The sequence below is a fragment of the Curcuma longa genome, chromosome 3 (assembly GCF_044706935.1).
Source record: "Curcuma longa cultivar G26 ecotype Majalengka, Jawa Barat chromosome 3, ITB_CL_G26_1.1, whole genome shotgun sequence".
Lineage (NCBI taxonomy): Eukaryota > Viridiplantae > Streptophyta > Magnoliopsida > Zingiberales > Zingiberaceae > Curcuma > Curcuma longa.
The window spans coordinates 12,081,435-12,094,233 of record NC_133863.1 but is presented as its reverse complement, the minus strand read 5'-3'; the positions used below and the strand labels follow the sequence as shown (position 1 = coordinate 12,094,233).

Below are 12,799 nucleotides of genomic sequence, written 5' to 3'. Positions count from 1 at the left end.
ATATATTCATTTAATTATATAATTGTCCCATTAGATTCTAACACCTGTAGCCAAATTAGTAATAGTAGCTTTTGGTGGAGGCTGATTGAAGCTCGTCCCCGAGGTGGTCGCTCTTGGTTTGAAGTGGAATGAGAGTTCGTTGAGTTCTGTCTAGGTTGAACGTAGCTCATCTGAGGTGAACCGGGGCCAGTTAAGTTCGTCAGAGGTGAATGGTTGCCTTTGTTGAAATTTAGCTTTCCTCAAAGTGGTCGGAGCCTCGAAGATTGTTTAAGGCGGCTAAGGTGTTGCGTGGTGGATTACGGGTTGAGGTGTCTAGCTTAGCTTCATCTCGAAGGCTCATGGATTCTTTTTGTCTCTCTCAGTAGAAGTTGCTAAAGTTGCCAAGGCATTGCAAAAGCTGCAGGAAGCTTTCACTGGGCTCTGCCAAAGGATGGAATGTTTTGGCAAGGCTCTGGAAAAGCTATCGAGCCTTTTGTAGGCCCTGGAGGTGAGTGTTCTGCTAGGGTTTTATGCCACATCGTGACGGCTAGTTAGCACCGGTTTATCCTGCTGATTAAGCGGTGACGACATTGTAGCTACATGTGAGGATCATCTAATGGCCATTCAGGAGGTGGTTAATATTATCTGCAGCACTGCCATTGGCCGAGTCTGAGATACTAGAATTTCTATGTTTGTGCATTTACTTATTTTCTCAGTACTTGGAAGCGATGCTTATTTGAGTCGGTTTATAATTTTTGAAAGATCTAGTGCTGACTATAGAACCAACAAAGTTAGTCCTAAAAAGATCCTATAAGAACTAATAGTCTTGTATATTAAATTTATAGCCTTTAAACTTCAAGTCCTGTTCGTTTACTTCATTATTGCTAATTTGCAGTATCTCGTTTTGCTTAGATTTGTTGAATTCCTTTGTTTGCTTATTACTTTTCAATATCACTGCCGCATTCATATATTATCGTATTTGTTCCCCATCTCTTCAGGTGCTTGGACTCTATCCTTCATGCCGAACATAAAGCTATGCTTGAGGAGATGAGGGCTTGTTACTCGCGTGCTGCTTCACAAGACAAGCATTCATATGAGGGCTCTTGCTCTTCAATCAAAGCGGATGATGTATCTAGAAAGAAAAATGCTCCTCCTGAGTTTAATGGTCATAAGGGAGCAAATGGCTCCAGAAATGACGAAGTTGACAAATGGTTATATCTTAGCGACAGCTTGGACTTATGGAAACTATTTGGACAGTCTGGTGTAGTCTCTTTTCGTGAGTCAAGGCTAGTTTTCTTTCTTCTTTTTGAGTCAAGTTCAGTTACATTTTTTTGTCTTACTTCTACAGCATACAATGTGATTGAAATACTGACGTTCTCAGATTCTGGAAAGTTCTTTATTTTAAAAAATTTTGGAAGAAGTTTGAAGTACATATTGGGAGGAGCAATGTGAATATCATATAAGAGGTTATAGTGCATATTCTCAATCACCCATGGCTGTTGTTTGATTAATATACATCCCTGTTTGATTGCTTATTGGTTGCACACACGACAGTTTCAACGATGCATGCTCTAGTAGAATTCCTTATAACTTACGTTTGTATTGCTTAAATACCTGTATCTAGAGTTTCAAAGAACCACACTTTACTTTCAGTACTTTCTGAGGCAGCCACAGGAACTTTTCAAAACTCTATATGCTCATAGCTGTTTAGGTTGATCTTCTTCTCCTAAATACTTTACAATATGTTATGAAATGCAGAGCTACTGTTGCAAAAAAATTTGAGTGCTCTTTTATGAAACTTCTTCGAGATGCTCAATTTGAAGAATTATCAATAGAAGATTTACTATTGACTGATGCATTAAACACGGACTATCTCTTGAGGCTTCCAATATTTGTTGACTGGAAGAAAACATTTGATTCAAATGCTATAATATTCAGGTGAGGTTCCTAATCCTATTCTTGGCCATTATAAAATTTGTCTTTACTCTTCTTTAGCAGTACATCTAAATGGCCTACAGATTACTAATGATATGACCACATATAGAATTCAATGGAAAATGGAAGGACAAAAGCTATTTATTAGACAAAAAATAAATGCTCCAGTTAGATGACGATGTGAAACTATGAAAAATATGCACATTAAACAAGAAAGACCAAAGAAGATTTAGTTAGCAACAATAAAATAAGATAAAATTTATTTAAATATAGATGATGGTATGGTAGGGGAGAGAGTCCAATGGCGTAGAAGGATCAATATAGCTGACTTTATCTAGTGGGATAAAGCTTGGTTGTTGTTGTTGTATATTATTTATATCCTAACAAGCAACTATTTTAGTGTATTGATCAGACTAAATTAATTGTACTTTTTAATAGGTATCAGATTGATATCTTTTCCATCGGGATTAGTTGTAAAAATACACTGAAGTTTTAGTTGGATTAGTTGACTAGCCAAAATAGTAGAGCCAAACTTATGATGCTTTATGAGTGACATGGTGTCTTTTGAATTAGTTCCATCTTTCCATTATCATTGTGCTTCACTCTCTTTAGGCGTGGATATGCAACTGAGAGGCAGCAGGGATTACTTATAGTTGAAAAACTAGATTATTTGCAATCAAAGCTCTTGGATTCCATTTTATAGTCTATCAAAACCAATGAAGCAAATTGGAAGATGGATTAATGAGGTTAGTTAATTTTTGATTCTCTATTAGTTATCTGTTGTTCTAGTTTATTATTGATTTGACTAGGCATAATGACTCTTTGATGTTTGTTTGACTTTGACATTAATGCTTGCAATTCATTGAAGGACTGCTCAATCTTATATATATATATATATATATATATATATATATATATATATATATATATATATATTTTCAATTTTCTTTTCATAGAACTTGTTCTCCCCCTAATCTTAGTATGTGAATAATGATGATAATTATGTTCAGTCCTTTTGATTGCATGACTTTTACATAAGCATTGGTAGATATCACTTTTATGAACAAAAGTTATGTATTCATGCTTGGTTCTACAAAAGATTAAGTTGCTTTGAAAATTGTTGTTGCACATCTTAGTGTAACTTCAATGAAGCTTTTACAAAGTTTTATAACCTGACTCATGCCTTTCTCTGTAATATTTGGTCATGGAAAGGCCCTTCTACAGCTACTAAAAAATTCTTTTATTTATTCAGGAGTTGAGCATTTTCTTATATTCTTTTACTATAAATATTCAAAATATTCAATGAAGTTCCTCAACATCCTAAATTCTATCAGATCTTGCAAGAGGGATGCCATAGAGACTTGCACCTATCATTTAAATATGCAAGTTTGATGACCAGCATTTTGTTAGGAGAATAGTGATATTGATTTATGGAACCTAATTTTTGAAATTTGTTCTAAACTGCAATTTTAAAATACCAAAAAATACTGAACAAATTGTGTGGGGATCTGATGAGATCTGAGTTGGCCTATGGTTTGAAAAAAAATTTCAAGGTCCATTCTTTACCTTTATTCTTTCTGACTCCTTTATCATTTCTCATTCCTGCCTGCAACCTTTGATATTGTTAGTGCAAGCCTGTGATTGTGGTAGCCACTTCTGCTTGCATCTTTAGCATATCTAAGTCCAACTCTAGATGACATTGAGTGATTATTTTTCTTTTGGAGAGCAAACTATAACTCACTTAAGCCTTGTTTTTGTTATTTTTCCTTGATCCTATTCTACATGGTAGGCTACCATCTTGAAGTGAAGGGATGTTATTATTATTCCCAAGCAATTAAAGTGTAGTTAATAATAAAATGAGTGAACCAAGTGTGAGGAATAAATGTAGATTAACAAAATTCTACTTGATATAAATAAAAAAATATTTATATTATCGAAGTGGAAAATCTATTTAGACCGCCTCATGCGGGTATCACAGATTGTGTTGTTCCTAATTGAATGACATAGGATGATACCATCTTAAAGGGAATGGACAATATACCTTCTTCCAGATGTGGGTTGGATTCCTTCCTATTGAGTCAGAAATTCCTATTATCTGTGGTTTCACCTATTCTTCTTAGTCCTCTTATACACAACTTTAATTTCTAGTAAAAATGCTAAATCTGGTATAGACTCAAATTTAATTACACTAATGGCATGTAAGCTTATGTAATGGGAACGGGGTTAGGATAATTATGAATCCTAGTACTCTAGTTTGAATTTGTTTGGAGTTATACATGTATCAAAGTGTTGCACCAATGGTGTTGCTTACTCCCTTGCTTGGCATGGCTAATCTTATACTAAGAGGGATTTTATCTTCAGCTTTAGAAAGCGTCAAGATATTTATAAATTTTTGAAGTTTTTTTTATATGTATTTATATGTAGGTAGGTAGAAGGTATGGAAGTTATCAACGTTTGAAATCTTGACTGGGGCATTCTAGGTGTGTTGGATGCTAGTGGGTCTACGAAATCTTAGAAAAAGGAAAGGGGAAAAATGGAGTAGGAGGGAAAGGGAAGATTTGCAATGTCAATTGCCGAAACTTCGTTTCGTCGATGATAGGCCATGCGTCGATCACGAAATACCTCTCCTTTGCTTGTGGCTCGTAAATGGATGGAGCAACTTCATTAGGCATGATTGTCTCACCTATGATGTTTTGGTCCCAAAATACCTCATGACCTCCATGGAAGCTTTGTTGACCTTTGCAACACCTTGCAACCTCCATCGAAGCTTTGTAGACCTCCAAAACACCTCACAACCTCCCAACATACCTCACTACCTTTGTCAAAGCTTTTCTGACCTTTGAAAGACCTTGCAACCTCCACGGAAACTTTGTTGCATGGGATGTTATGCTCCGATACTAAACACATGGCATTGCCATTGACTCGCATTTGGAAAACTTCATCTTGATCAACCATCTTACCTCACCTCATGGAAGTTTCACTAACCTCAAGGAAGCTTTGCCAACCTTCTAGGAATACTTTAGTTGCATTTAATGTGATGTTCTAGTTGTCTTGGGTGGTTCCATGTGTCATTTGGCTGGCAAAATGAGAAGTTCTACCTGAGTTGACTGACACAGAAAGAGATTTTAATCTAGCTAGTTATTGTTTTTTAAAGGAAAGATCAGAATAAAATTTTAAAGTAAGTTTCTACTGCAAATTTAGGAAGTTTGTGGTCTTCAGATTTGCTGAAAATATTGGTAATTGCTTTGTTTATGTTCACTCTCCATGATTAATTTAAATAGTCTAGTTTGTTCTCATGCAAGTATTGCTCTGTCATTTTAAGCTTCTGGCTCATATCTTTTATAGTTGGCAACAGGCTTTGAAAGGTTCTCATGAGGTACAAAGTGTTCAAATATGGATGGAGAAAGTGAAGAGTTGGTTGAGGGAGAAATATACTCTTGAAAGCACATTGTCTTTTGGAGAACGCACATCGGGAGACCAAGCAGAAATTGACCAGATAGAAGACAGTGGTCTTCCTGTTTGGTTTGCTGCACAAAAGGCAGTCTCTCTTTACGAAGGGCTCTTATCACCCGTTGGACCTCGTGGAAGACTTGTAAGAAGGTTACTTGCTTGGATTGGAGTAACTTCTTCACCACCAAAAGTATCAATGGATTTTGAGAATGAAGTATATCCAGATATCTATTTGAGGTTAGTGCTGGTAGACTTTCAACTCTGATGGTCCACGCCAGTCTATTTTGCTGACCTGGACTTGCATGTTTGACTTTGATGAATGACTGAAGTACCTAAAGTAAGTGAAATAAATATATTTTTCCAAAAATGATGCATTCTCTGACTTGGTACATTCTAAGCAGTAAGGAATGAGATTAATGTGCCTCTTTATTTCATACACATTAGTTAGACATGTTTCTATGATTGTGCTGATAATTCCTTCAAATTCGTGTTTCTTTATCACATAGTAAAATATTTACAATTGTAGTTTGACTTCTACTACTGGCTTGAGAATGATCGAGAGTTTCATCTGTGATTATTTCTAATATAACCATTTCTTCTTGAGAACATTCACAAGTCTCGAAGCAATCATTTTGAAAATATTCTTCTCATTGTCAAAACACACAATTTTCTTCTACATTATAGTGATTGTCATATTTGATGCATCTTCATCCTTCTCATTTATCTTTTTGACAATGTTATTAACAGAATAAAGGGATTAACAAAATAGGGTATGATAACAATGCATTATGGAAATAATAAAAATAAATATTTTGAACCACTACACATTTTTTACCAGTCATAGCAACTAAAGAGTAAAGACAGTGAGCAATTCATAGCAATTCTAAAAGAAGTTAAAGAAAAAACTGGTTATGATGCATTGTTTTTCGTGTTTGCAATAGAGATGTAGATTTTTGAGTGACTTTTTTGTTAGTCAAATATAATTTTTGATACAATTATGTGCTTAAACTTTTTATAGTTGTCTAACTTTTGTTCTCATTACAATATACCATTGTACCTGATGTTTTAAAGTTAGATTAATCATAAACTAGCCTGGGCACCAATTCTGTGGTTCAATTAATCCAACTAGTTTAACCTGACAAATAGAGAATACAAAAGGAAAATGTAAAAAGATTCATAAAATTAGTGGATTTTGGCCAATCAATCAGGGACAGTAATTTGTCATTTGCTCTAGACTAGTTAAAATATTTACTTGTATTTTAGTAAGTCTGAAACTCATCTTTGACCATGTTAAATATAAAATTTTGATTTTAACAACTGATTTGAATTGATTCCAAAATATTGTATTCACCCACGAAGACGAATTCTTAGGTCTGACTGAGTATAGCTATCATTATCTTATTCCTTATTGGTCTGACTGATTTGAATTGCTATGTGTCTGAGCTATTGGTCAACATAAAATTTCTGTTAACGTTGTATTACTCATATGTATGATGCAAAATCTTGTATCAGGATTATATTTTTACTAGTCTTTATATTTTCCATTCATACTAATTTATCATTATACATGTTAACTTTTTTGTTATTCATCTTGCTGCTTCTGTGTCCTTTGTCTATACAATAATTCATGATATATATATATATATATATATATATTATATATATATATATATATATATATATAATGTTTTCCTTTTCAGGCCAAACTTCCTTCCAAGGATAACCCTTAGCAATTTATGGGAACCTGCTACATGGGAATCGTGTGGTTATAATAGTTGGAAAGTTTTAAAAACTGCAGCTTCTATCCTATTCTCAAAGTCAACTCTTCAGGTATATATTCTATACTATTAAATCAAATGCACTTTATTTTTAAACATGTTTCTAAAACATAGTTTACCTGTCTAACTTGCTGTTTGACAAGTTGATGAGTAAACAAAAACCTGCATTATCTCGCTTATACATACTTCTCCTGCTAGCATAATCATTTGAGTAAATGCTGCTTCTAATGCTAGTATTTACCTGCATCAATTCCCTTATTAGGATGTCTAGGTCAATAAGAAGAAAATGCTCTACTGAACCTATTAGGATCTGTAGTTAAAAAATGGCATCGGAAATGGTTAATGTATTTTGGGTTGTGGATATGTACAGAATAGTGTTCTTTTCCTAGAAAATTCTAATGTGTATGAGACGTTTGTTTATGTAATGTTTCGAATTCTAATTCTTATCAGGAACCTGCATTTCAAGAACTGGTTCTTCTTTATGCTGACAAAGGAAGTCAAAATGAAAATGAAGATCTAGCAGAAATAAATCCTGTTCAATTAAAGATATATGAGAAGATACCAATTCCTGATCTTCCGGTAAACATGTTATGATTGGGACTTAGTGTTATACATTTTTTTGAGGATATGCATCTTGCACATATGCTTCTATTTGCAGGTTCTTTGGGAGACAAGCTTATATATAATCTAACTACTGTGACTGTAGGTTATTTTTCCCCACAAGAAGTTGTCCTTCCGTATCCTGGATACAGTATGTATACACATTTAACCACTTATTATTGAAAATTCATTCATGAATATATTACACACATAATCATGGTTGTCCTTGAGGTTCTACAAATGGTTGTGGGGCCGGTCATGTGAGGTGTCCGGGGTTGGCATATGACCTTTTTGACACATGGTTGTCCTTGAGGTTGAATCCTATCAGTATCATAATTACCTACTCCGCAGCAACTTGAAATTTGTGTATGTATTGTATTTTTTAGCTAAATGATAGGGGACAGTATCGACAATTTATTTATTAGCATTAGGACCACTGGATCAAATGATTCTATTATAACAATATGTTAACATGGGTACTATAAGAAATTACCAATCATATTCAAGATTAACTAGCAGCTATCATTTGTAACAGTTAGCATTTTCCCAAAACCTCTCATTTGAATGAATGGGTTAATCCATTTTCTTCTACCATCCATGCCAGCTTAAGATAAAGTCTCCATGCTGTATTTATTGAAGCATTATTGGCCAAAAAAGGGAAATGTAACTAGATTTGTCAATTTTTCTATCAATTGACATATTTCTAACTATGTTGTATCATGAACAATATTTCATTTTCTACTCAGGTACGCTTGGATGTTGCAAGCTTAGTTGGGTTGCTGGCATACTTCATTAACTACAAATTTGAGAACATTGCCTCTTCTCCGTACGTATGTGATATCTTTCTACCTCTGTTTACACTTGGACAAGCAAACCTTATTTTCCTCACTAGGGATTTAGTATCCACATTATATGGTGTTGCATCGTCAATTTGGAAACGGAATAAAATTTTTTTTAGGCCTCTAGCAGTATTGAGATGCTATATGTCATCTACCACTTCCCATTCTGGACATTTGTTTGGTTCAGATAATTTCAGTGAGCCAATCACCAGGATACACTTGTTTTTCAAATTGGCAAGCCAATAGATATAAGTTATAACCAAACATAAATAAAATTTACATGAATTCCAAATACCAAGGATTTAGGCTATGACACTTGGGTTCTAGGTGTCTTCTTGATTTATCCCTTGCTGCTATACTCCAGAATTCTGGTTGTAGGGTGACTTTTTGCAGCACCTCATTAAGGACATTGGTGAGAATTCAGCCATAAGTGAGCAAACATCTTGTGTGGGATGTATCTAACACTTGGGGTTGAGTTACCAATGTTAAATCTCAATCATGAGCAAGCAGAGTAGAGAATATCTGAATCTTTGGACATTCCTACACTACAATAAATGCTAAAAGAAGAAATGGAACAATCAAAGACAGAATTAATGAATTCAAGGAATCTTTAGTATTACCTAAATCACTTTATTCTTTTCTCCAATCCTCTAGTGGCTTAATAGTTCCTCTTTACTTATATGATTTAATTTACACTCATGATTTTCCACTATGGCAATGTAACTTAAACAAGATATATGATCAGAAATCAAAATGACACACTTGAGTTCACACATTTCTTTTCTCTGTGCAATTTATGTAATAGCTAGTTTAGATTCAAAAATCTGCAATAGAAGGAAAATTTCCAGTTGCAGATTATGTATTGAGCCTTGTGGCTCCTTGCATCTCGAAGGCTGGTTGTAGTAATATAATATCCCAGATGGATGGATGAAATAATTCCAGTTAACAAACAATTGTTTAAGTTATCTCTGCATGCTGCTGATTACTGAATGCGCTACCTTCTACACAAAGTCTACTACTATTGGTATTACAACAACTTGCATTCAGTTTTTGTTTATGCAAAAACAGGTCTGCTGTTTTCCTTGATGTTATTGCCATCACTGCACTTATAATCTATGTAACTCGAGTAGTGCTAGGTTACAAACAGACCACGGACCGGTATCAGGTAAGTTCACTTCCTATATTAGATAATGCTGTAGTAAATATTATTTTAATTTATTTTTTGTACGTATATTTCAATCAAATATGAATTTGTGCTGTTGTGTTTTATTTCGTGCTTTGTTCATATATGGTCTTTTAGACATGCTCCCCAACTTCCAATACCAGAATATGAAATGTAGTTGCAGTTCATCATGTTTGCTTGCTATTTTTATCTCTGCTCTCAACAAATATAAGAGACTTAAAAGAAGTACGTGACCCAAAGATCGTGTCTGAAATGGATATAGTGGGAGTAGTTGAAGAGTCCAAAAATGAGAAAAACTGAAATGGATATAGAGGGAGTAGTTGAAGAGTCCAAAAATGAGAAAAACAAGAAAGGATACTTTCTTCTACTTCAATTGGTTTGGAACCATGAGTTGTGCAGAATTCAACAATGGCACTTAAATGAAAGAAGAATCATTCTATATCTACTTTAGCCATTATCAGCAATATTACATAGAAGGAGTTGCAAGTAACTAGTCAAAACCCCTAATTTGCAAAGATGACAATAAAGAAGTTGTAGGAAATCATCTGGATTTTGAAATAGGACATGCAGAAACATTTCTGCATTTCATCACTATATATATTTTTCTCTCTCTTTCTTTCGAAAAACTAGATTATAAAATATAGTTCCGATATTAGAGTTTGGCTGGGTTTTTTATGTTTAAGAAAAGCAAACATGGATCATGGAATATTGTCTTGACTAATTTATCCCTATTTTCTGACATTGTTCCTAGAGTCATCTTCTTGAGGGCTTTTATACTAGGGCGAAATAATACTCTTTCTGCTGCTCATGTGATAAATGATTATGTTTGACACATTATTCAACATTTCAAAGTATACTAGATCCCTAATTCTTTGTCATGTATTCCTTATTCTTGGCCTCTTTTTCCTCTCACCCTAATTTCTCTCTTTAATGTTAAAATTTTATTATAAATTATTTTGGCAATTGGTAAGAGGTGAGATAACCTTTTCAAAATTACTAGACAATTTGGTTTTAGTATTCATTAACTCAAAAATGAGGTTGTGATTCCAATAATTTGATAATATACAATGATTACTATTTTTTATTATTTTTATAAAATACAATTTTCAAAATCAGGAAAAATCATGATTACCTTTCCTGTTTTGTTTACTTGACAAAGATATCTTCCAGAAGAACTGAATGCGCATATTTGTCTCAGCTGCTGGTTAATAGAACTCTTTATGAGAAAACTTTAGCAAGTGGATTTGGTTCAGTTCACTTTCTTCTCGATGCTTCTGAACAACAACAAGTAAGGAAAAAGCTCTCGTTTGGAGTATTCTTCTCATGTCTTGCCTTTATAATTTAGTATATCATGCAGTTCAAGGAAGCAATTCTGGTTTATTCAATTCTACTCCATCCTGAAACATATCAGGTACATTGACTAAAGTAGCATTCACCAAAAATCTTGAGCTGTTACTAAGGAATTTGCATTTCTTTTATTTTAATTTTCTTTCACCTATGTCCATTTTTTTATGGTAAAAAACCTAAAAGGATAGATGTTGTAAAGGAAGATTAGTGCCATTTCTTGATTTGTATTTGAACTGTAAAAAAATGAATTACTAATCTGAATCTTCATTACTAAGGAAGTGATGCCTTAGTTCAAACATCTTTGTGTTTAATGTGGACTAGAAGGTTCAAAGTTTGATTGGATCATAGATAGCATCGATTTTTTTTTATTACTCGATTCAGTCCTCTGTAGTGAATGTTCAGAAACTCTGCCACTGATTTCTTCTTGGTACAAAAAATGCTATATTCAGTTGTTTATTTTATCTGTTTCCTTTTACTTATTGTTGTCTGAAAAAGTGGTGTTGACATTTTCTTAATTTTTTAGTTCTTGAATCTTAAAAGTTTTAGGATCTTAGAAATCTCTAATTGAATTTATGATTCATGATGCAGGTATCTTGTCGTAAAAAGATCAGAGAGTCCTGTGAAAAATTTATTTATGATAGATTCAGAGAAAAGGTATAAGAGAAATTATTAATATTTCTGAGATGTGCATAACTTTAAAAATATATATTTACTTTATGCAGATTGAAATGCCTATTGACAAGGCTGTGGAGACTCTGACAAGGTTGGGTCTCTTATCTGAAATTCTTGTGGAAGGGAAGATTATACTAACAGTTCTTCCCAGTTCAGATGCCTTTGAGACCCTAAGAGATCGCTGGATTGGCTTGCTAGCATAGAAGACACACCTATTTTTCTCAATATTACTGGAAATGGTTTTGCTGACCATGATAGAAATACTTCCATTATTCAAGTGCTTCATTTTGTTAAAATATTTTCACATCATGGCATACACACGTTATCAGCATGATGATGCTTATATATCCAGTACAGATGGACAAAAATAGCTGCAAAGATAAATGGATCTCAACGCAATCATTCACTTAAGATCATCAATGCATAGCCAAGATTGCATAGTTGAGTATGTATTTGAAGATGCTGCAACTAGCTGCTGCAAAGAAAACTAGATTGACAGTCACAGTGACCTTGCAGATATTAATTGTATTCTCATTACCTTGTTGCGGCCTGCTTCAAGTTTCAAATTCAAGACTATTACCAACAAGCTGAGTCCTGCAGATATGAGTCCTTACCAGATTGTACATGTTTTTCTTTGAACAGCCATATGGCACACTACCAGAAATTACCCATCAATTTGTTTACAAACTTGAAGAGTGTAGGTATGTCATATTAATTGGTCTGTGTTGTGATTAGTCCAATCACAATTGCTTTTTCACCTACATGTTTAGAATTGATGGATTGAAGATAGTGAAATGTATAATGATCATTTTTCTCAAACTTCGCTTTAGAAGTTGCAAATGGGGTGGTTGAGGATGAGTTTGTTCCTTCCTGATTTTGTAGTGGTTATAAAGATAGTATTTTCTTTCTCAGTTAACTCTTCTTAGGGATCATTGTTCAGTATGTATGGCTCCCTTGCATATCATCTTTTATTTTATCCATCTTTTATAAGATGAATGTTTGTAACCATGCTTGAT

At 33.9% G+C, this 12,799-nt stretch overlaps 1 protein-coding gene across 1 annotated transcript; it reads left to right on the top strand.

Annotated features, from left to right (window-relative positions):
* The first annotated feature begins 1,005 nt into the window (after positions 1-1,005).
* Positions 1,006-12,684, top strand: LOC141823242 (uncharacterized). Its single transcript, XM_074710504.1, is given in 14 exon segments — positions 1,006-1,265; positions 1,738-1,917; positions 2,527-2,601; positions 2,603-2,660; positions 5,270-5,601; positions 7,065-7,194; positions 7,593-7,721; positions 7,849-7,893; positions 8,489-8,568; positions 9,650-9,746; positions 10,963-11,052; positions 11,122-11,175; positions 11,700-11,765; positions 11,834-12,684. Coding segments are annotated over 14 exon segments (1,740 nt in total). The 5' UTR covers positions 1,006-1,014; the 3' UTR covers positions 11,987-12,684.
* Positions 12,685-12,799: the final 115 nt, after the last annotated feature.